The sequence below is a fragment of the Phacochoerus africanus genome, chromosome 16 (genome assembly GCF_016906955.1).
Source record: "Phacochoerus africanus isolate WHEZ1 chromosome 16, ROS_Pafr_v1, whole genome shotgun sequence".
NCBI lineage: Eukaryota > Metazoa > Chordata > Mammalia > Artiodactyla > Suidae > Phacochoerus > Phacochoerus africanus.
In genome coordinates this window covers 28,974,030-28,997,671 of record NC_062559.1, presented here as the reverse complement: position 1 = coordinate 28,997,671, position 23,642 = coordinate 28,974,030, and the positions used below count along the sequence as shown (strand labels likewise).

Here is a 23,642-nt window from a genome sequence, read left to right as displayed (position 1 = left end):
ATTATCGCTCCTTTTCAGCTTTTCGGATGATCCCATATCCCTTGGAAAAGGGGCATCTGTTTTATCCTTACCCCATCTGTACAGAGACGGCAGACCGTGAGCTGCTCCCGTGTAAGTCTCCCTCTGTATTCCGTCTGCGGCCAGTGAGGGTGGTGTGCCCGAGGGACGGGAAGAGATGGAAATGACACATGGTTATGATGGTCCTTGTCTTTTATTGCTCTTCTGCAAAACCCTGTCCTTGTTTGATAGCGTGAGCATTAAAGTGAGTTACGCATATAGGTTTGGCTTCCTGCTCCTCTGTATCTCTCCAGATTCATCAAAGGGAAAGACTCTTGAGGGCTGAAACTGAGATGAAGAGGCAGCATGTACTGTTTGATCTGAGCACAGAGACCCCTTGTTTGGGGCAGGTGCTCCTCCTGGGCTGATCCATGGCGCAGGGCTCTGCCTGGGCTGTCTGGCTGCTCAGATGTAGTCCACACAGCCTGGAATCTGAAGGGGAAGCACTGACATCAGAGGGAGTGCAGATGAGTCATGGATGGGAGGGCGGCACCACAACACTGGCATGGTTGCCAGAGGCGGAGTCATGGGACAGGGCGGTGTGTGAGGTGGCGCTCTGAGCTGGTGGGGTTTCCCATGAGCATCTCCCAAGGGCACTTGGGGGAGCTGGTGTAACGTGTGCAGAGCACATGTGCAGCCTCAGCGCTGTGTATAGCACATGGAGTGCAAACCCCATCCTCGAGGGCCTTACAGGCTAGCAGTGCCAGGGCCATACAACGTGTGGAAAGTATGATTTGGGTCACTGTAATGTAACGTTATTTCCACAATCCCAGCTAAATAGTTGTTATCAAATTATACTGTGTATAAGGATCAAATCCAGGCTCTTCATGTGGCCCTGACTTGGGACATATTTTTCTTCCTTAGATAAGACGCTCCAAATTTTGGCTACTCTCTCTTCCCTATGCTTTCTCCTGCCACCCTCACCTTGCGCCAGTTATATCCTGTCTCATAGCTGTAACGTATTTAAGTGCTTTGCCCAGCGGACTAGTATCGCTTTGGAGGCCTGGGTGCTGGTAAATTGCCTAATGCCCACATTTTTGAGCTGGCCATCAATCTCCACTGTGGTGGGTGGGGTTGGGGTGCATAAGGAGTTGCCATCTTAGGCTGAAGTAGCAGGAGGCAGCTCTCTTGTGTCTTTGTTGGCCGGACCTGCTGGGAGACGTGTTACCTCGGGAGCCAGGAGATCTCAGCCATGCGTTGTTCCTCACCACCCGGGTTTATTGTGAAAAAGCGGGCTTCACTCTGCATTCGATGTGACTTCAGAAATCCCTGCCATGGGCCAGCACTTTACCCTTTGATCCTCCTTCAGGGAGATCCCTGTTTACATTTCCAATTTCTGTTATGAAAGGCAGCTTTCCGAAAAGTACACTGTTTAAGATGATTTGAGTCCAGTCGAGTTTCCACGGGGATAGATTCACTGTTAGAACAAGATTGGCGTTCTTAAAAGAGACTGTATGGGAATAATCTTTCAGGCCTGGAACAGAAAATCATGGCTCACACTTATTAAATTGAATGCAGTGGTTCAAGTCTGATCTCCCCTCAAAATCACTGGATGCTGAGGGTGCGGGTGGGGAGAGGGTAGGTGGTTCTATGTCCTACCTGCATTCTGTCATGAACGGTGTCCTGTCCATGGGCCCTGAGCACATGTCCACCTGTGCAGAAGCCTAGCAGGTTGACGCCCTGGACTCAGTTGCACATGCTCGTTTGTGCTTTGTCCCTCCCTGGCCCTCTGCACCCTCAGTTTCAGCAGAGTGGATTACGCTTAGGGCTATAAGTAACTGGAGCTGAAAGGTCAAGGAGAGGCCTTGAGACCTTGGATTTCCTGAGGGAGATGGAGCCCCTGGGTCCTTTTGGTTTAAGTGGCAGTAGTGCTCATGCGCAGCCACACAGCTCCCCTCCACTGGGCCAGCATTCAGTGCTTCTCTCTCTGTGCAGGCCAGTCTCTGCCACCCCAGGCCAGCACGTCTACCGACCCAGGTTACAGGCAGCCACGCAGGGAGGAGAAGCCAAGGAAGCCCATGCTTGGCTTTTGTTTTCCCCAAACCTAACACTCAAAATTTAAAAGTTATAAAAATCACTCTAAAAATCCCCCATTGTGGATGGAGGGATGGATGGATGGACGGAGGGATGGAGTCTCTTCATCATTAAGAGCCTCTCACAGTCGAGCCAGATGACCTTTGCAGCCTTGATCCCCAACCCTCTCAGACTGAAGGGGCCAGCCTGTGAGGTCCTTGCTGAATGTGTCTCTGTCAGAGTGGCACCCTTTGCTGACATAGGTACCAGGAAAAAAATGCAAGATTAACTAATATTACCCTATCATATTGATTTGAAAAGCTAGAGAGAATTTTTTATTTCATTACACTTGACTTTGGATTTTCCAGGTTTTGTTCAATTAACATGTGCTTTATCATTTGAATGAAGTTTTGTTTTATTTTGTTTGCTTTTTTTTGGTGGGGGGTTGGGTTGGCAGTACACCTGCAGCATGTGGAAGGTTCCGGGCCAGGTATTGAACCCATGCCACAGCAGTGACCAGAGCCCCTGCAGTGGCAATGGAAGATCCTTAAATTACTGCATCACAAGGAAACTCCTATTTGCTTTTCATAAAGGAAGACTATATATATTATATATAGGGATATACATACATATGTACATATACATTAGGCATAGATAGTGTGACTGTCGCTGTCCATGAACGTGTGACATGCCCTAGACAGAGTGCTAAAGGTTGAACATGGACTTGGGAGAAGCGCATAGGCCGCCAAAGGCTGGCTGAGATGTTGGGTCTTCCTGTTTGAGTGCCCTACCCTCTTCATTTCCAACTGGTGTCAGCCAAAGCTCGGAAGAGGCAGTCCTACCTATAGAAAGTCCCTGATAATGCATTTGACTCCAGTTCTAATACTTCCCTTTTGATCTTCTCCACAGCTTTCCATGAAGTCTCAGTTTACCCAAAAAAGGAGCTTCCCTTCTTTATTCTCTTTACTGCCGGATTGTGTTCCTTCACAGCCATGCTGGCCCTCCTGACGCATCAGTTCCCGGAACTTATGGGAGTCTTTGCAAAGGCTGTGAGTATTTGCCGAGAGGGAGACCTGAGGGAAGGAGCAGGGAAAGTCAAGAGAAGCAGCATAAGAGAAGTGGGGGAGTGCTGTGTACAAGGGATATGCCTGTATTGATCCTTTGTTCACTGTTTAGTTCTTATCGGCATCAGTGGAATCAAGGGTTGAGAGTCAAAATGGGAAAAGTGTAGCTTGTTTGTTAACGTGTGCCTCCTTGCCTCATTTCACACACAAAAAGGTCTCAGCCATTCTCCCAAAATGCATGAGGTCTAAAAAGATTAAATAAATAAGGGAATCCTAGCAAATGAGAGATCATTCAGTTTTGTATAAATTGAATGACATTATTTCTAATCTTTAGATATTGTGGGTCTTTCCTTCAAGAAGGATGGAATTTACATTTTCAAAGATGATTTAAATTTTTAAAGTTTTGATGTCTGTAAGTTAAATGGCTCGTTTGGGGAATGAACTGAGAGAGCATAAAGGGTGTATAGTATTAAGAAGTATACAGATATGACGTTTAGAAATATGGAAATCCATTAAGAGTCTTTAAAGAGGGTTATGGAGAGGAACTTGAATAAGAAAAGCCATCTGCATAGACATCCAAGAATCATAGTTTCCTTGTTGAAAACTGACCATTTCAACCTGCACATGCAGTGAGGATACGTTGACCAATTTTGCTGCAAAGGAGTTTCAAACAGAAGGAATAAGGAAAAGAGAATCAGTTGTTTCGTCGGAACTCCATTCTCATTTCAAGGCGAGTGGAGTTAGAAAGGATGATTTCTAACTTGGCTGGGTTGATTTAATCCCTTTCCAGATGATTGACATTTTCTGCTCGGCAGAGTTCAGGGACTGGAATTGCAAGAGTATTTTCATGCGTGTTGAAGATGAACTGGAAATTCCACCGGCACCTCAATCTCAACATTTCCAAAACTGAACTCCTCATGCTCCCCCCACACACACCAAAACTGCTCCTCCTACTGTATTCCTGATCTCCGCCAGTGGCACTGACATCCACACAGTTACTCAAGCCAGAAACTCTGCAGCCCTCCCAGACTCTTCGCTCTCTCACTCCTTACATCCCATCTGCCTCGGCTTCCGCAGTCTGTGGATCTAACCTTCTGAGCCACAAGGCATTCAGTACATGTAATTCACCACTTCTTCCCCCATGGGTCTCTCTTTTAGTTTAGATCTTTGTGATTTCTTGCCTGGACACCTGCAAAGAGTCTCAACTCGTCTCCTTTCTTCCAGTCTTACCCTCTGCCAGTATTGTATTAAAACTGACACAAGAATGATCTTTCTAAATTGCAAGTCTGAGCATGTCACTTCTCTGCTTGAATTTCTCCAGTAGTTTCCCACCTACTTCAGGTTAAAGTCCCTGCGTGGGATATGAGGTCCTTGACGCTCTGGCCCTTGCTTGCCTCTTCAGCCTCATCTCTCTCCCATCTCTTGCACAGACACTGCTCTTGGGCCCCAGTGAGTTACTTATGGTTCCCAGCTGCACCAGGCTCTTGTATACCTCGGTGCCTTTGCACATGCTGTTTGCTCTGCATGAAGTGCCCTTCCCTGTTACCATCAGCACTTGTCCTGGCTACTAATGTCTCTTCATTCTTTTATATGCACTTCCTTTCTGAGTTTCTCCTGAGCTGAGTTAGATGTCTCTCCTCTCTGATCCACAGTATTCCATGCATACCTATATTATCACATTGATTGTACTATATTATAATTGTTAAAAACTTGTCTGATTCCCTTTTAGAATGTGAGCTCCTTGTGAGCAGGAGTGTATCTTCCTCATCTCTGTATCCCCAAAGCTTTGCACAGTGTCTTGCACATAGTAGGTTTTCAATAAATGATTATCAAATAAATAAATGGTAGTGGTTTCTGCAGAAAGAATCAATGTAAAAATCAGATACAGCTTAGCATTTCTGCCCTTCTTTTACAATTATAATCATAGATATTTAGACTTGAAAGGGCCTTAAACAAATTGCCTTCAGCGATAATTTGATGGAGGTTGTCTAGACTCATCCTAAATACTTTTAGTAATGGGCCTTACCTATTCAATATAGAAGCCCATTTCATTATTGGGTCACTCAGAACTCTTCTTTATACTAATAAAATCTATCTTTCTTTAATTTCCACTTAGGTTCCTATTCTACTCTTCAAAACTATGAACAACTCTACTTCCTCTTGCAAATTCTTGAGGCAGCTAATACATTCGTGGCCACCTCTCATCTCTAACTTACTACCTTCTCTTTTCTCTAGGCAGAATATTTTAAATTCCTTAAATCTTCTGAACATGATATGATTTCTGAACCCAGTGCACCTAAGCTGCCTCCATGGATCTTCCCTAGCTTATGGGCCTATGCTATTCATTATTTACTTCTATTCTCAAGCCAACCTCTGAGTAAAAGTAGCTGCCGAAACTATAAGTAGATTAGAGAGTAATAGAGTAAAATTTAAAATAAAAATTTATTTGCAGCATTAGATAGTGCCATTAGCCCAGCATTCTTCACTGAGCTAACAAACAGCTCTTCATGGGAGTTTGGGATCAGGACAGTAATTCTCAGCTTCTAGTGTGCACAGACTTCACCTGGCCCCATCACTGCAAGTTCAGAGTCTTGAGTGTTAGCCCCCAGGAATCTGTGCTGTAACAAGGACCTCTCCCCACAACTCCCCCCCCCCCAATTCTCAAGATGGGTGTTGAGGACCTCATTTCCTTTCAACACTGATCTCAAGAAAGCCAGTCTTTGAGCAGCCATTTGTAGGTGTGTGCTGTGTGGTGGCGCGTCAGAGCTGTTGAGGGGACAGGTTTCTAGGCACCAGTGGTTTCACCCTGGCTGTACCTTGAAGTCATCTAGGAAGCTTAAAAATTGCTGACACCTGCCCCTCCCAACGCAGGGGACTCTCACTTCATTGGTCTGGGGTGCAGCCTGGGCACGGAGTTTTCGTATTCCCCCTGGGTGACTTGGGTGTCCAGCCAGGATGAGAGCCACTTGGGTGTCCAGCCAGGATGAGAGCCACTGTGTTGAAGGAAGTGACTGCCTGCAACTGCGTTAAGTAGGGAGAGGATGGAGGGACGGAGGGTAGTTCCCAGAATATGACTGGGTGTTCTCCACCTAAGTTTGTGTAGCCTCCAGAACATGGCAAGAAGATGTGTTCATTATGGACGGTGGACCAAGGGCCACTTTCCTCATTGAACGTTTCCAAAGCTTTGGCTTTGAGTTAAGGACCAAATGATTAAATAAAATGTAAATTTGCCTGTATGTCCTCATATTTTATATTCTGCCAAGGTGTGGTAGTTTGGTCAGCTACTCATAGTTCTCAAGTGTAGTTTAGATAAATATGCTTTTAAACCTCTGTCTGGAGGATCACATTTGTCTTGCCCTTCATTAAGGTTTAGCAGTTTCCAAAATGTCTGGAGAGATTTTGAGGGGAAGGAAGATGGATGGCCCGAAGGAGACAAGCCCCCTTCCCCCACCCCGCCCCCAGAGTCTTCTCCACATTTTCACTCTTGTCGCTTCATCAGGCCCCTCCTGAAGCTCCCTCCGCAGGTTATCACAGCCGCCCTATAGGCTGCCTGCAACCATTTGCAGCTTGTGAAAATGATTTTCTCAGCCCTCGCCTGAGATAATGTCCCTGGGATAATGACTCTCAGTAGATGGAGAGAGATTGCACTGCCATCCCCCAGGCTGTGTGCAGCTTGGGAACTCTTCAGTGTGTTTACATGTTGATACACAGCCAGTAAGGAAGCCCACAGCCAAGTGTGAGCCACTGGAAAATAGTAAAATAAGAGGCTTCAACTGGCTCTCCCCGCCTAATCTAATCTACCTCAATGACTTAGGACTAACTCTTCCTAGAATGTTTGGTTACCAAGATAAGGTTGCTCATATAAATAAGCGATGGTTCCAAAGCCAGCCCTGAGGAGAATGTGGGAAGGTCAGCATTCTGACCCCTTCTGTTTGAAGGGCCCTGTCTGTACTCCCCTGGTCGCTCTCTTTCCCTGAGACCCAGCCCCCTGACTTCTGACTCTCATCTTCACTTATAGGCCCTAACCTCTTTGAAGTCTGATATTGATTACAGTGAAATGTCAATTGTCTGATTGCAATAGGGCACCTGGAACTTATTCAGATAAGCAGAGGCGTTTCAAATGTTAACGAATCATGTTGGGAGCCATGACCTTCTTCTAAATAATGGTGTCTCAGGAAAAGGAGGATCAGGCGATTGAAGTGTCACTCTCTCTTTTTTATTAGTTCAGTTGCTTTTTCTCACCACAGGACACTGATTGAATTATGGTGCGTTTTGGACTGTGTATCTCTGCCCTCGGGACAGAAGTTTTGGACATTGAGATAGATGAGCTGTTCCAGGGTTGCCTGGTGTTGCTCATTCAGACTTTACAGGCAATAAAATTTCCCAAGTCCCTAAGTGAAACTGCTGTTTCTCTATGTGCATTGGTTGAGTCTTTGGTCAAAATGTTGTTGACCAATTTTCAAACATGTAAAGAAATATAAATGAGCATCCTAAGTAAGTAAGGCATGTTCCGCCAAGCTTTCTTCCCAATACCTCTTAACGAAAGCCACTGACCTGTCTGGTTACTAAATGAAAAGGGCTTAGTGGTTTCAGATGCCTCATTGCTGCTTCTTGCTTGTGGGTGAGGGATGACAGGAGGATGCAGGGAGAGCTGCGAAGGAGGAAGGTAGCCTGGTAAAAAGGGCGCACATCTCCAGAGAATTCGGTCTACAGAGAAAGATTCAAGGGATTCTTTCCTCAGTTCCTCCAAGATGGAACATCCCAGATATGAGGGAGAGCAGTAAGTGATTCCATGCTTTGGAGGCATTAGGACTTAATTCTCTTGTGGAACCTGACTGAAGATGCAGGGAGGCAGGGCCCACTGCATCTCGCTGCACAGTACGGGGAGAAGGGCATTTATGGGCCTCAAACTAGGCGGGGCTCACCCGTTAATGTCCAGAGGCCTCCTTTCTATGCTTTTTATCCAAGTCAGGTCAGTGCGCAAAACAAAGCAAACACACAGGCCTTGGTTTTGAACTAGCTTTGTAATAACCTCTGCTCCCCAAGCTGAGGCTTCCTGGTGCCCCTGCCATTTAGTGCATGACATCCCCCAGCGCAGACTTTGAGGGATGCCTTTCATGTAACTGCACTGGCCCAGGCTAATGTCTGCCACAATGACAACTTTGGTGGCTATAGATCTGGTTTTGTTCAGGTCTTCAGGATACAATAACTTCACCAGCAAAATCATTGGACTCCATCTTCCAACCCTTAGCAGGATCCCTGGTTAACCCAGACCACATTAGCACCTAGCTCCTCTTTATGGAACTGAGTAGTATAGCCCAGTGCTCTATGTCATGGAGCCTTGACTGTCTCTGATTACAAACAAATGAACAAATGTTACGTATAAATATTTTTTTAATTCTGCAGTGTCATTGGGTCTGTCTGTGCAATCAGTTGACTTGTTTCGTATCATCCTCTCAGAACTAGGATTTCACAAACTCTTTCAGAAGCATCTTAGGCAGCATCACTCATCCCTGTGCCTAGAATCTCCCACAGGTCCTTCCTCTGCGTTTAGCTCTAACTGAAAAGGCAGGCAGTCTATTCTGTAGGGTGAGCACCCTATGTGGTACCATGTACCCAACAAAGGATAATTTCAGAAGGTTGCTAGAACTTGCCCTGTCTCTAACACCCGCTTGAGGAAAGAGCCACCCTACTTTCACTCAAGTACTAACACGACCTCATTTTTTTTTTTACTGCAAGTCCAGCCTGGCGTCAAGGCCTTCCAGTCACTTTTGAACTCTGCCTCTCTCTCTCCAGCTAAGCTGAACTGTTTACTAAATTCTGGTCATACCAGCTACTTTCCCACTTCTGTTCCAGCTTTTCATTGAGCCTGGAGGGCCCACCGGCTCATGTTGCTTTCCTACCATCCTCACCCCATCTCTGCCTTTTCATATCCCAGCCCTCCCCTGGGGTCGATTTCAGTTGCCTCATTTTCAGTTTCTCCTCTTCTTTTCCACAGAATGGCTTCTCTCCATTTTCTGAACCTCGCTGCTGCTCTGTTCATGCTTCTATCTTCTGCTCTGTCATGGTCTCTCTGTTGTTATTACTTTGCTGCGTGCAGGGCCATGCGACTCCCTTCCCCACCCCCTCAGCTCTGAGCTTCCTGACAGTGTGAATTTCGTTCTAGACACTTTTTTATCTCACCCAGTAGTTAACTGCCTTGCTGAGTAAATATATTCAATTGATGTAAAAAATGCAACATAGGGAAAGATTCCAAATGTTATACTCTCTTGAGTTTTCTTTACACAAAGTTCACACTTGATGGTCCTGCCATAATGCATTATAGGCCTTCCCAGCTGGCATTCCACTGGTTCTTTAAAAAAAGACGAAAAGAAGAAGGAAAGATTCTGAGGTCAAATGTATTTGGGAAACTTGTCTACCACACCCGTCCTTGGAGACCCACAATCCGTAGAACCATGACCAGCAGAGGAGCCTGTTTTAACTTCATTAAATGCATGTCTACTCATTTGCCTGGCCTCAGGACCACATTCCCCATCTGCATATGCACTTTCATCCGATGCTATACTTCAGTGGGAAGTTCTTGGTAGCATAGACTGTGCTGTGCTCTGGACGAGGGCTTGAGACTTCCCAGCACAAGAACCAGGTATTGAACCTTAGCAAGACGATACACTGGTTTTGAACAGGGACCACGGAGCTCATCCAAAACACCCTCTTGTACCTGGTGGCGTGAGGGTGTCTCTTCTGCCAGATGCCCAATGGCTGGTAGAAGGAGGTCAGTTCCTCAGGAGAACATGATCAGAACGAATTTGAGATTCTGTTGAGTGAGCCTCATGTGACGTACCTGGCTTTCTTAAAAGGCGCAGTTCATTAGCACTATTGCTTCCATGAAAAGCAGGAGTTTAGTAACCAAATACAAGAGATCCCGAGGTTCTCCTCTGAGCAGCACCTCTTTCACAAGGACGAGCCATCCATGGACTGGCCAGCTTGCTGCCCTCCCCCAGCCTCCCCTGGTGCTCACGGCTAAGCGGGTAGTTGGGAAAGGAGCCTGGGCCACACAGGTGTTTGGGAGACAACGGGATCCCAGAGCAATTCATGGCCTATTACAACAAACTTGAGTTTTTTCACTGTTGCCTTTTCCACTTCCGTACCTAACCAGGCAAGCAGGTGAAAAAGGTGCCACCCTTTTCTAACTCTTCTGCTCACTTGCCACGCCACCCGTCTGTCAGTCCCTGTGGATGGCACTGGTCATCTTCATGGGCAGCGCTCAGATCCTGAAGACGAGTTGGGAGGCCTCAGAACTGTGGGCAGCTGTCAGAGGAGAGTCAGCAATACTTCTCCCCTCTTTTCCAGCAGAGCTGGGGGGCAGGAGCTGGAACGTAGGTTTGTTCGTCAACTGATGTTTCCTATAAACACCAATATGAAATCGTGGCCTGTGGAGACTTTTGGTCACGCAGAGACGGACGAGGCAGCATGGGTTGGATAGGTCCGTTTTAGAGTCTCGAGCAAGATCTCTCCTGACTTCTGTGCTTTTCTGGTCTGTTCGCAGTTCCTCAGCACTTTGTTTGCCCCCTTAAACTTCGTCATGGAGAAAGTGGAAAGCATCCTCCCATCCAGTCTGTGGCACCAGCTGACGAGGATCTAGAGAAGCCCACCGTCCTTCCTCTCGCCTCACCCAGCGGGCCGCCACCGTCTCTTTGTGCCAACTCCTCGTGGACCGCAAGAAAGCATGACTTTGAAAAAGGGAAGCCATTCCGAGATTTTAAAACCTTCGTGGACTGTTCGTTCCATATTAAAAGCTGTTTTTGTTGTACAAAATTCATTGATGTTCAGTTCTATTATATTTTGCCTTCAGAAAAGAAAAAAGTCAAAAATAAACTTTTGTGTATTGCAGCAACCAGTTGTGTCTTCCAACTCCAAAAGTGTTGGTATCCAAATAAAACTACTACAGGTTACATTTAATTTACTTATTTATAAGGCCCCAGATCTGCTGAATGCAACATGCTGGTGTTCTGTGCTGATGGAACTCATTTCAGCAGGCGCGTGGCTTAGAAAATAGACTCTCTTTGGCTAAAAAGTACCATCTCTTTTAGCCCCAAACTGTATGTTCTCATAAGCCAAGTGCACAAAAGAAACTTAAAAAATGAATGACAGGAAGCTTGAAGGAAATGGAACTTAAATGCAGTCACAGCTTGAGACTCTCTCTGCTTGCTGCCTAGAACCCAGCACTGTGGTTCTAGGAATCATTTTGGTTCTGCTTTCTGAAAATTTGTTGTGAGAAAAAAACTTCTGATGAGCAGCTACAGACCCAACAGTCTATTGTAGAACCTGACTGCTTTTTAACATTGCCATTTTTAAAATGTTTTTTCGTAAGGGCTATTTTTTTTTTTTTAATCGTGTTTGCATTCTTGATGCTTAAATGTGAGCGTTCTTTGAGTGTTTTACTGATCTGACCCAAAATGGTCATTTGTCTTCACCATCTTTGAAAGCCTTCTCCATGAGTCACACCTGCTGAGCATCTGGCTTTACTTAAGCAAAAGAGAAAAATAAATAACCTTGAATCCTCTATCTGAAGTGAAAAGTACCTCTATTCAAAATCTCAATCTAGTGCTTTAAAAAAAAGGACTGTCCTTTACATAGTTTGTTTCCCTTTGTTTAGAATCCCGACTCTTTCCCCTGAACAATCAAATAGGCAGCTTTCGGGGAGCACCACACCACACCCCCTTCAGAGCTGGACTTCCTGCCAGCTCCAGGTCTTCATCCAGAAGCAAAGCCAAGCAGGCAGATAATGCTTAGGTGCACAGGGCTTTTCATGCTTTTGGCAAGCTTTTCTTTCTCCTTTGTGCAAAGCTCTGAGGCGGGTATGTAGCTGGCTCCTGCTCTTAGGAAACTATCTTGGAAGAGGTTGAACCCCTGTGTTTTCATCAGTGGTCCTGCTCTTGGAGGCAGGGTCTGTGTCCTCTTTGTTTGCCTCTTTCCCTCTTCTTCCCCCAACACAACTCTTAACCTGGAGTGGATGCTCAAATGATCTGTTGAATAAATCAATGCAGTACATGATAGGTACAAATAAACTTTTATTTGTGTTCAGAATAGATTGGTTCCAGCAGAGAAGGACCAAGGAAGCCTTAGAATTGTAATTTGGAGCTGGAAGAGAAAGTAATACTTATCTGATACAATTATTTGAGTTAGCAGATGGGGAAACCAGAGGCCAAAGAGATTTTGACCTGTCCAAGTTAGGGCTATTTTGCCAGAGCCCTAGGCAACGGCAAGTTGAAATGGCCCAACATGAGTTGTTAGAAACCCCAGTTGCAGGAAGTGCAGCCAAGAAATATCACACAAGGATTTAAAAGCACCTTGTAAGTTTAATAATTCAGACTTTAGGAGTTCCCGTTGTGGCTCAGCAGGTTAAGAACCCAACTAGTATCCATGAGGATGTGGGTTTGATCCCTCGCCTCACTCAGTGGGTTAAGGATCCAGCATTGTCACAAGCTGCAGGGTAGGTCACAGATGTGGCTTGGATCTAGCCTTGCTGTGGCTGTGGTGTAGGCCAGCGGCTATGGCTCTGATTTGACTCCTAGCCTTGGAACTTCCATATGCCACAGGTGCGGCCCTAAAAAGAAAAAAAATAATAATAGGACTTTAGAGCTGTGCTATGGACAGGGGAGACTGAAGGTGGACGTCGAGGGGTAAAGGGAGTGAATGGGAGAGTTTAAAGTGGAGAAAAGAGGGTGACAGAATAAAAAGACACAAGGCAGATAACAGGCTGTGGGAGGGAGCGAGTCTGTGGCCAGTAGAGGGGCTAATCATCTCTAAACCTGTGTGAAGACTTCCCAGAGTCACTCTTCAGGCAGAGCCTCGAACCCCAATCCTCCCTTTCTTCCTCCTCTGTCTTTGGCTACTCTGCTCAACTCTGAGAGCAACCATGACTCACTCTTGCCGTTCTGACCTTCCTGGGCCTAGGTGCCAAGGAAGGTTGTTGATTTCCCAGCTCCCGCCTTGCATTGTGGCCCCTGAGGACAAGCATTTCAGGCCTTTTTAAGGGTTTTATGCAAATCTGTGAAGAGACAGAACCAGAGCAACCAACATAACATATCAATTTTTAAGATGATCAATTTTACATAATTCTTATATTTCTTGCTTAAGGTCCACAGTTCCTGACTTCTTAATAAGATGGCAACTGGGATCCCAGTTTCATTTCTGCCTTCTGCTTTTATTTCTGCATGAGAGGACATCAAAATCTGTTCTGATAGGCTTTCCGCTGTAAAGACCCTCCAAGCAGGACAGTAAGTGTCCCGTAGCCTCAACTTATCTGTGTTTGTTGGAATACGAATGCAAACATTCTAAATTAAATATTAGCAATTATATATTGCTAAATATAGATTGAATCTAGCAATATATACTGGAAACAATACAGTATGACCAAGTGGGAAGGCTTTTTTTTTTAAACTTTTATCAGCATGTAAGTATAAAAGTCATTCTGTCTTTAGGAGAATTGGAGAGACTTCCATATTTTTATATGGCTCGGAATAATTAAACACCTGTTTAATTATTATTATCACCTGTTCTTCAAGGATTAGATAAAACTTAGACATGAAACATCTGATTGAATGCTCTGTTAATGGTAGATCTTTGGTCACCTTTTTACTCCCTGCAATAGAGATTGGTCTGTGCAAATATTCTGCTTCTTAGGTTTAGTTGATTGCATGTTTTCCTAGGAAATGACTGCTTTCTCTAGGCATTAAAATGTGTTACCACAAACCTATATGGATATATCACATTTATAGCTTTAATCTCTTCTGTATCTGTGGTAATTTATCTTTTCTCACTTCTAATTTTACATATTTTTTTTTGCTATCTTTCTTTTTTCCCCTCGTTAATAAGCTTCACAAGTTTATCTTAAAGTTTTAGATTTGCTGGTGCATTCGACCATACTTTTTGCTCTGTATTTTATTATTTTTTACTGGTTTCTCTTATTTATAAGAATTGTGATTCTCCTGATTTCCTTAAGTGAGTACCTAGTTCATTTTGATTTTATTTTAAGAAGGAGGTATTTAAGGCTATATATTTTCCTCTAAGTGTAGCTTTCTTGTGCCATAGATTATGCTACGAAGGGTTCTCCACTCTTCTCTAGAAATTTATGTTTTGGTTTCTTTTTATCCAGGAATGATTACTTTGGGGGCATTTCCTAATAACTGGTTCTCTATTACTGCCTTTAAGGGATTTATTTTAAGATAATACTGAAATATCTCATGAAAACATCAAAGATGTTCAACTACCAGCCCCTGAGTACAGTAAACCCTGACACCTCACACTCACAAACTACTTCTAGGTAAACTTACTATCTCTATTTCCATCATTCTTTAAAAAAAAAAAAATTACATCTTTCTTCAAGGTGAACCTTCAGGGGCGAGATTATGTTTAAACTGTGCTTATGTCCCTTCCACTGTTCCTATGGCTCTTGTTCCTCCGGCCCCATGGCCTTGCCCTTCACCAGCAGAAACAGACCTGTGTGCTGAGCCACCAGGGAGCTAAGGACATGGGACCCCCTGCCAAGTGCTGAACTTGAGGATATGGGCGCCTCTTAGACTTGCACATCACATATTTGGCTTCTGCCCTGCTTAGTGATGGCTTGGGCCGCATGAGGAATAGAAATGTAAAAGGAGGCGGTGGGCGCCAGACATGGGCTTGAAGGAACTAATCCTGAAGTTCTGGCTTTTGAGGGTCAAGAACGGCTGAAGCCAAACCGACAGGCATTGTCTGAAATGGGAGTGTCCAAGCGGAGGGGGATGGGCCTCTGCCAGGAATGCTCTGGAGGGCTGCAGGGGGCATCTGTACCTCCTTCAGGGCAAGAGCTATGATTCTCCAGCAGGAGCCAAGGGCAGAAAGGAAGCAGGTTCTCTTCTCTTTCTCCAGCTTGTCTCCGGTCCTGTCCAGCTCAAGTCCGTGTCACAGTCACTTGGATCCCCAGCCTCAAAGCAGGTATGTTTGTGGCCAATCTTAGGAAGAAAAACTCTGGAATTGAAAACTGTAATTGACCATCAGCAAAAGGCAAGCAAACTTCAAGTGGGTGTGTGTGTGTGCAGGGAATGGGCAATAGGTTACAATTTTAGAGGATATGTAAGTAATATCATTTTTAAAAACATTTTAACCACCTACCTCCCCCTCTGAGCCCCTATACTGCAAAATATGCATTCTGAAGGCCTGTGTCCTGTGCCTCTGACACGCTGGTATCTGAGCCTGCAGTGTCCCTGAGGTCTGATGCTCTCTGCTTCTGTGCACATGTGGGCCGCAGGACCTGAGGCCCCTCCCCGCCTCCAGCTCCCCAAACGAGCCTCACTGCCTCTTTTCTGGGTGCTCCTCGCAGGCCCACAGTCCACCCTCTGGTGCCTCTCAGCTTGTCCACTCTCCCTCGGGTCACCGGGAACAGTCTCTGCCTTGGGAGCGAGCCCATCCTTCCAAAGGCAGGGCACCTTCAGCTGCTTCCCTGACAGTCTTCTGGGGCAAAGAACTGCAAAATCCGTACTCCTGATTGAAATGCCAGGAGGGAGAATGCAGGGAGAAAATACAGAATAATGTCTCAAAGATAGTTTGCCCCTCAAGTCAGAGATAACCTCCGTCACATCCAGTACAAATTACTCCTTTGTTGTCTCCTTTAAGCAGCTCTCCGCACTGTCCCTTGAGCTCCACTGCTCTATCTGTGCGCTCACTTGCCTGTCTCACTGGCTGGACCACAGGGATCTCAGGTTCCACATTATGTCACTCACCTTCACACCCTCAGGACCAAGAACTGGATGTACTACCTTCTAGAGTGTGAGAACTCAATAAATGCTGGTGGGAAGGTGAGACAGACAGCGTAGACGAGAGGATCATGCTTAACCAGAACTGAGTATCCTTTTTCAGAAGGCCAGGAAAAAATTCATAAAATGAAATACAATGTATTCTATTCTTAGGATAGCAGCTTAATGAAGAGCTTTTGTGAAAACTTTGCCCAATTATCACTTTCTTTGAGACGTATTATTTCTTCATCTCCCTTGTTCCTCGCGTGATTGCACCTGTTTATCCTGTATCTGATACCACACCCAGTCCTTGACATGCAGGACCTCTTTGTGTTCTCGAACCACTCTCAAGTGGACGCTAAAGTCATTTCCCCTTACTGAGCAGCTGCTGAGGCAGGGGGCTGGGTCTGAGCCCCAAGCATCGAGGCACTGGCCTGGCCTGGGCACGGTGTGGCCAGAGGGTGCTTGCTTTCCTGCCTCTAACTGCCTGCCCACCTGGCCTCTCAGCTGGAGGCCAAGTGCTGTCAGCTGACCTTCAGGCCAGTGGAAACGTGCCCTGGAGACACTGCTGCTCAGACACCCCAGAAAGAGGCAGAGACTGAGCAGATCTCTGCAAACAAGGTGGACTTCATGTTTTTCTTCACATTCCAGCCACATACGTTACGATCGGAGACAGGGAACGCGTGTTTCTAGGGTAGATGCTCTGACCCTAAAAACAAGCAGAATGCTGAGTGTGGACCTGAAGCAGGAAGAGGAAGCCTGTAACGAGTATTGACCACTATTTCCCACGATGGATTCTGAGAAACGTTAGTCCGGTGACGAGCTTTTTAGGAAAACATCACAGCACTTACTGTTTCCTTGGATAGTCACGGTGTCATAAGCCCTGAGGAGTCCCACAAGAAAGAAATCTGTTTAACCCAGCATGGCTTCTCCTCATGAGATCAGAGGTCACCCTCCTCTTTCATCAAGAATCCTTATGAACATTTCGCAGTCTTCATCTTGCAAAACACTGGACAAGAACAGTGCTGAAAGAAAAGGTGGATCCTGTAGACAAAGTGTGTGGTCCTCTGGGAATCTCACTGTCCTGAAAGGTGGGTCCGGCCAGACAGAATTAGGGGGGAATCCAGGCCACATGCAGCCAGGCATTTACGAAGCCCCTAACTAGGCCTCAAGTGCTCTGTGTCCCCTCCTGAGCCATCGTGGTGCTGGCCGTGAGTGTTGGCCATGGACCCCCAGGGGCGTCCTAGGGCCCTTTAGCTGTCTATCGCAATCAACACAGCCAAACAAAGGGGAGACATCAAGGAATGGGGCAGCTGCCCTAATTCAAGTGTTCCATTTTCTCTCCAGTTATCCAAGAAAAGCCCAGTGGTGGTACCTGAGAGAGCCTGTTAAGAACGGGCTTTTTGGCTGTGGTGAACAGTCCGTCCGTAATTGTCACTCTCCTGGGGTTTCCAGCAACTGGGCCTTTTCACCAACCACAAGGTCTGTGGGTCTTATATCTAACAAATTATGTTTTCCATTACTTTTTTTTTAAGCTGGCTAGTGACAGCTAAGATTGTCCCTCCGCAATTAGAATCTGATGGCAGAGTGAGAAAATCCCATTCCCTGGGAAATCCCATGTCACTCATTCTGTATTAATGATATTTACTCTCCCTCGTTGTTTTATTCCTAAAAAATGGCTCCCCTGGTTGCAGTGTTATGTTAAGCATATTACATGTTACTCCAAAATCAGTTCATATATTACAGCTCGTTACACTCCTGGGTATACATTTCTGAATAGCTCTCACTCCGCAGTTACAGCTCTGCATTAAAAATGGGCTGTCATGAGTGAAGCCTGAGAGTGTTGTCTGTTTATTCCTGGCTCCTTGTTTTTCCTGGAAGTTGTCTTCTCCTTCTATTTTCTACTCCTCAGGGAAGCTGTGCCTTCCACTAAGAAAAGTCTGCCTGGGGAAGGTGGAAAGTATTTTTCTCTAGAATTTTCTGGAGAGGAGATTAGAAAGTGATAGCTGTTTGTGATAGAGAGCTGATGGCCTTCCGTGGAGGCCAGTGACTATTTGGAACATGAGTGGCCATGCTGATTAGGGGAGGCAGGAGTTGGTGGTGCCAGACCCCATCAAGATCATTGACGTAAGCCACAATATCTTTCCTTCTGCAACTTTAACATCAAAATGACTTTTTGTTCTCTATAGCCATCAAGTTTTTGTCTTCTGTGGCTAGCATGCTCTTAAGCCTCTGATGTTGCAGCATCATTAATAGAGGGTTTTTTTTTTTTTTCAGAATTTCGCAGGATGTAATCTTTTAAATCACTTCAATGAATCCACAATGACAATCTATTTTTATTCTGTCTGATTTGGGATCCAAACACAAAGTTCTGAGCCACCGGCTTCTTTCTTTGCTCCATTTGTTCATTTATTCAACTGCATTATGCATTGAGTCCCCTCAATGAACAAGGGAAAAGTCTATTGTGCTCATGCTTGTAGCCTATGGCCAGAGCCACAGTCCCCTGGGGAAAAAGTCTTCACATGCAGTCTCTGGGTTGGGTCCTCATGTGGGACTGGATGCCAGGCAACACCAATAGCCCTCCTCTCGGGTGTGGCTCTTCTGAGAATAAACGGATATAATTGGACAGCCGGTATGTCCTACCAAGAGGGCTAATGAGACAGTTCTCAGTGGGCCCCCAAAGGCTCTCAAAAGGTGAACAAGTCAAGAGCCACTTTTCTCTTGTGCAACTTGGCCAGTTCTGATTTCCCCACATGCCTTCTTTCAAACTATCTTAGCCGCTGCCCAACACAGTGTGATGAGCGCCAGGCACCTCTCTTCTCCAAGATAAGGGGAATCTCCAGAGGAAAAGTGACTGCCACGGGGCTAGGGCACAAGAGACTCTGGAGGCCACTGCCGTCTCCCTCGGCTACAAAGGCCAAGGCCTGAGACCCTTGAGAAATGAGAATCAGACTGTGTCCAAAATACATCTGAAGCTCTTGGGACTGTATGTAGCCATATAAGGAGCTGGTCAAGAGCCATTTATCAGAAAGGTCCTAGAGAACCTATAGGGCACTTCAGTTAGCTGAGCGGTGCCTGGTTCCACTCTGATGTGCCTGCAGCTGTCATGGTTGCCGGGGTGGGGTGGGGGGGAGGAATCAATGGCATTGCTGCTGACGTTTCATATGCAAAGGCTATGAAGGACCCTTTCTCCTCAACTCCTTTGAGCATCATTACCCATATTTGAACAGGGTCTTGGACTCCAGAAAATATTAAAGTCTAAAAGTAGCCAAGCTGGACTTCCTGTGGCACAGTGGGTTAAGACACCGACTGCAACAGCTCAGGTCATTGCGGAGGTATGGTTTTCATCCCAGCTGGGCACAGTGGGTTAATGGCTGTGGCGTTGCTGCAACTGCAGTGTAGGTCACAGCTGAGGCTTGGATTCAATCCCTGGCCCAGGAACTTCCCTATGCCATGGGTGCAGACATTAAAAAAAAAAGTCAGTTTCCTGCTATGGCACAACGGGATTGGGAGTGCTGGGATGAAGGTTCAATTCCCAGCCCTGCACGGTGGGTTAAGTATCCGGCATTGCCACAACTGTGGCTTAGGTTGCAACTGCAGCTCAGATCTGATCCCTGGACCAGGAACTCCATATGCTGCAAGGTGGTCAAGAAAGGAAAAAAAAAAATAGCCAAGCTATAGGTAAGTAGGTGTTTTAATCACCCACTTTAATCAAAGTGTCAAGTGAAATTGCTCAACAATCCCTCACCCCAGCCACAGGCATGTCTTAAAGGATCTTTCAGGTAATCCGCCTGCTTTTCTAACAGCATCCAAATAAGAATAGAGAATGTGAGTCATGACAGCTGCCCCAGGCCCTCATTTCTCTGTCTTGCTCCACTGCCATTATATCCACTGACAGCCTTGCACCCAAGGGCCCCCTCAGCATCCATAACAACATTAACAAGCTCTGTTTGGGTCTCAGTAGGAAATGTTTCCATACAGGTCGATTTTCAGGACTTATGCATATATTTGCCTTCAAAAATATATCTAGATGTGTTTCAGTGCAGAAAGGTCTCACCAGATACTTGAAAAGCACACTGGATTTTAAAAAATTAGGGGCTCTCACATCCCACAGCCAATTTTCTGCCACAGAAAGAACTGAACAAGGCTTTGAGATATTAGTTTCAATTTAATCTCTCCAGGATGCTCCATCTCTCCTATGAAATACCTGAATCCTGATTTGCTTGTCATGTATAGAAAGCTTTTTCAAAAAATTTCCCTCTATTGATACCGTTATGACTGCATTCAGAACTTCAGGTTTTAATGTATCTCTCTCTATCCTCCTGTCAGATTGTTAAATTATTCATCTATGTATTCCTGGTGTTTAGCACAGTGTTTGCCTTGGTGCTGGTGAATTAATGCTGAGCAGAAGGAAGGAGGCAGGGAGGAGGTGATGGTTAGGGTTGCAAGCTGTATCATATTAAAACTTCAGAACATGGGTCATGGATGGGGCACTAGCACTCCTTGTGCAATGCAATTTGGTAGCTGGAATTGAAATGTTTTATCAGGTGTGTTCAGAACCAATGTACAGTAGTCACCTGTGGAGGAGTCACCCTCTCCACGTGTAAGTATTAAAGAGCAAGACCAGCCAAAACAAAGGTGTGAGGCTGGGATTCCTGAGCACTCCTAGATCCTCTGTTTGATCCCCACATCTCATCTAAAGCCCATGTCCTATTGGAAACCACAAGCTTCTGGAACTGGAAGATATGTAAAGAGTATAGAAGGCTAAGCTGAACTGTCCAAAAGAGAAATTAAGAAACTATCCCACTTAGCATAAGAAAAGATTTAGGAAGAAACTTAATGAGGGAGATTAAAGACTTGTGACTGCAAATTACAAAACATTGATGGAAAAAAATTAAAGAAGACACAAATAAATAGAAAGACATCCCATATTCATGAATTGGAAGATTTAATATTGTTAAAATGTGCATGCTATCCAAAGTGATTTACAGATTTAGTGCAATCCCTATCAAAATTCCAATGGCATTTTTAACAGAAATTAAAAAACAATCCTAAAATTTGTATGGAATTACAAAGGACCCTGAACATCCAAAACATTCTTGAGACAGGATAAAACTGGAGGCATTACCCTTCCTGATATTAAAATATATTACAAAGCTACAGTAATTAAAATAGTATGATAGTGGCATAAAAACATATGGGCTAATTGAACTGAATAAAGAGCCCAGAAATCAACCCATACATACACAGTCCACTGATAATCTCCAGGTGAGCCAAGGATACACAATGAGGAAAAGATAGTCTCTTCAACAAATGGTGTTGGGAGAACTGAATATCTACATGCAAAAGGATTAAACTGGACTCATCTTACACCATACACAATAGTCAACTCACGATGGATTACAGACTTAAAAGTAAAACTTGATACTGCAAACCTCTTAGAAGAAAACATATGGGACATTTTCATGACATTGGTCTCAGCAATAATTTCTAGGACTCGATATCAAAATCATAAGCAAGACAAGCAAAAATGGACAAGTGTGACTACATAAACCAAAAAGCTTTTTCTCTGCAAAGGAAACAATCAACAAAGTGAAAAGGCAACCTGTGGAATGGGAGAAAATATTTGCAAATGATATAACCCAAAATGGGTTAATATCCAAAATATATAAGGAACTCATACAACTCAATAGCAAAAAACAAACAAAAAACAAATGACTTGAAAATGGGCAAAGGACTTGAATAGACTTTCTCCAAAGAAGACATACAGATGGCTAACAAGTATATGAAAAAATGTTCAGCATCATTAATCATCATATAAATGCAGTTCAAAACCAATGAACTATAAAACAAAATAAAACCCCACAACAAGTATCATCTCACAGGATGGCCATTGTAAAAAATGAGCAACCAACCAACCAAACAAACAAAAACAACAAAGGATAGCAAGTATAGGAGAGGACATAGAGAAACTGAAACTGTCATTCACTGTTGGTAGAAATGTAAAATGGTATAGCGACTATATAAAACAGCACAGAGATTCCTCAAAAAATCAAAAATAGTACTACCTCATGATCCAGAGATCCCACTTCTGGATATTAAGCCAAGAGAATTGAAATTAGGATCCTGAAAAGGCATCTGGACTCATAATCATTGTAGCATTATTCACAGTAGGCAAGAGGTAGAAATAACCTAAATGTCCATCAGTGGATAAATGTGTAAAGAAAATGCAGTATAGATACATAATGGACATGTAATGTTCAGCCATAAACAAGAAAGAAATCCTGTCCTATGTGACAATATGAATGAACCTTGAGGACATTCTGCTAAGTGAAATAAGCTTGTCATGGTATGAGTCTATTATATGAAGTAGCTGGGTACTCAAACTCATGGAAGGAAAAGTAGAGCAGTAGTCATCAGGAGCTGGGCGAAGGGAGTTGGGGAGTTGTAGTTCAATGGGTGTAGAGTTTAGTCATTTAAGAGGAGTATGTTTCAGAGATCTGCTGTGTTTGTGGTTAGCAGTGTTGTACCGTACACCAAAAACTTTGCCAAGAGGGTAGATTTCATATTATCTGTTCTTACCACAAGGAAAAAAACTAGTCCTGGAGCTCAGGGGGTTTTGGAGCCTGAACCACCCATTCTCCTTGCATGGCCCTGCAACATACCTTTTTCTTCTCAAGAAAAAAAATAGAATTAGTCTAAAGGGTGTGTAGAATGCCTCCTCCTTTCTTCTCCAGTTTTTACCCTGACAGAGAATGTGAGTATTGTTTTTAAAACAAAGACAGAAGATGTGCCTTTAGAATGGGGCTTCTCAACTTCATCACTATTGAAATTTTAAGTCATATAATTCTTTGTGCTGAGGAACTGTCCTGTGCTTGTGGGATATTTAGCAGCTTCCCCAGCCTCTACCCACTAGATGCTGGTAGCAACCTGCATCTCACAGTTCAGACAGCCAAAACTGTGGCCAGAAATTGTTAAATGTCCCCTGGGGGCCAAAATCACTCCTGATTGAGGACTACTGCCCAACCAGAAGAATCCCAACCGGACTCGAGCTTTGGCATCCAAGGCGTCAATGGTGAAGGTCAGATGCAATATTTGGTGGGATTGTGATGTGGAAAAGTCATTTTTCTCAGAAGTTCATTATGTCCTATCTAGAGGGTGAGTGTCCGCCTTCTGGCTCCTACAGCCTAAATTGGTGAGGACAGCCAAGGCCATTCTGCTTTCCGTCTTTACTTAGTTTTCTATATCCAACAAAATAAAAGAAAAAAAGCACTCTGTGTTGGATTCCTAGGGCTGCCGTAACAAATTACCACAAACTGGGTGGCTTGAAACAACAAAAATGTGTTCTCTTATGGTTCTGGAGGTCAGAAATGTTGAATCAAGGCCTTGGCAGTGCCATGCTCCCTCCAGAGAAGGGGGAGAGCCCCCCTTGCCTTTTCCTGTCTCTGGTGGCTGAAGGCATCCCTGGGTTTGTAGCTGCATCACTCCAATCTGTGCCTCCACCTTCACAGGAACTTCCCCTCCGTGTGTCTGCCCTCACTGTGTCTCTTGTAAGGACACCTGTCTTTGGACTTAGGGCCCAGGATGATCCAGGATGCCCCCATCTTGAGATCCTTACCTTAATCGCATCTGTAAAGATCCTTTTTCTAAATAAGCCGCATTTACAGGTTCTGGGATGTGGGTATCCTTTGTGCGAGCCCCCTATTTATCCATTACATACTCTGAAACAAAGCTG

At 44.8% G+C, this 23,642-nt stretch overlaps 1 protein-coding gene across 9 annotated transcripts in view; it reads left to right on the top strand.

The window, feature by feature from the left end:
- ST7 (suppression of tumorigenicity 7) overlaps positions 1–11,028 on the top strand; it is a 259,456-nt gene extending 248,428 nt beyond the window's left edge. For 5 of the 9 annotated variants that reach the window (XM_047762917.1, XM_047762919.1, XM_047762924.1 and 2 more), the window contains 3 exons: positions 19–111; positions 2,980–3,119; positions 3,925–4,976. In XM_047762917.1, coding sequence (XP_047618873.1) covers positions 19–111; positions 2,980–3,119; positions 3,925–4,044 — 353 coding nt within the window. In that variant the 3' untranslated portion in view covers positions 4,045–4,976. Of the gene's footprint in view, positions 1–18; positions 112–2,979; positions 3,120–3,924; positions 4,977–10,680 lie in introns of those variants that run through there. The other 4 variants (XM_047762920.1, XM_047762918.1, XM_047762925.1 and 1 more) reach the window with 1 other exon arrangement.
- The last annotated feature ends 12,614 nt before the right edge of the window (positions 11,029–23,642 follow it).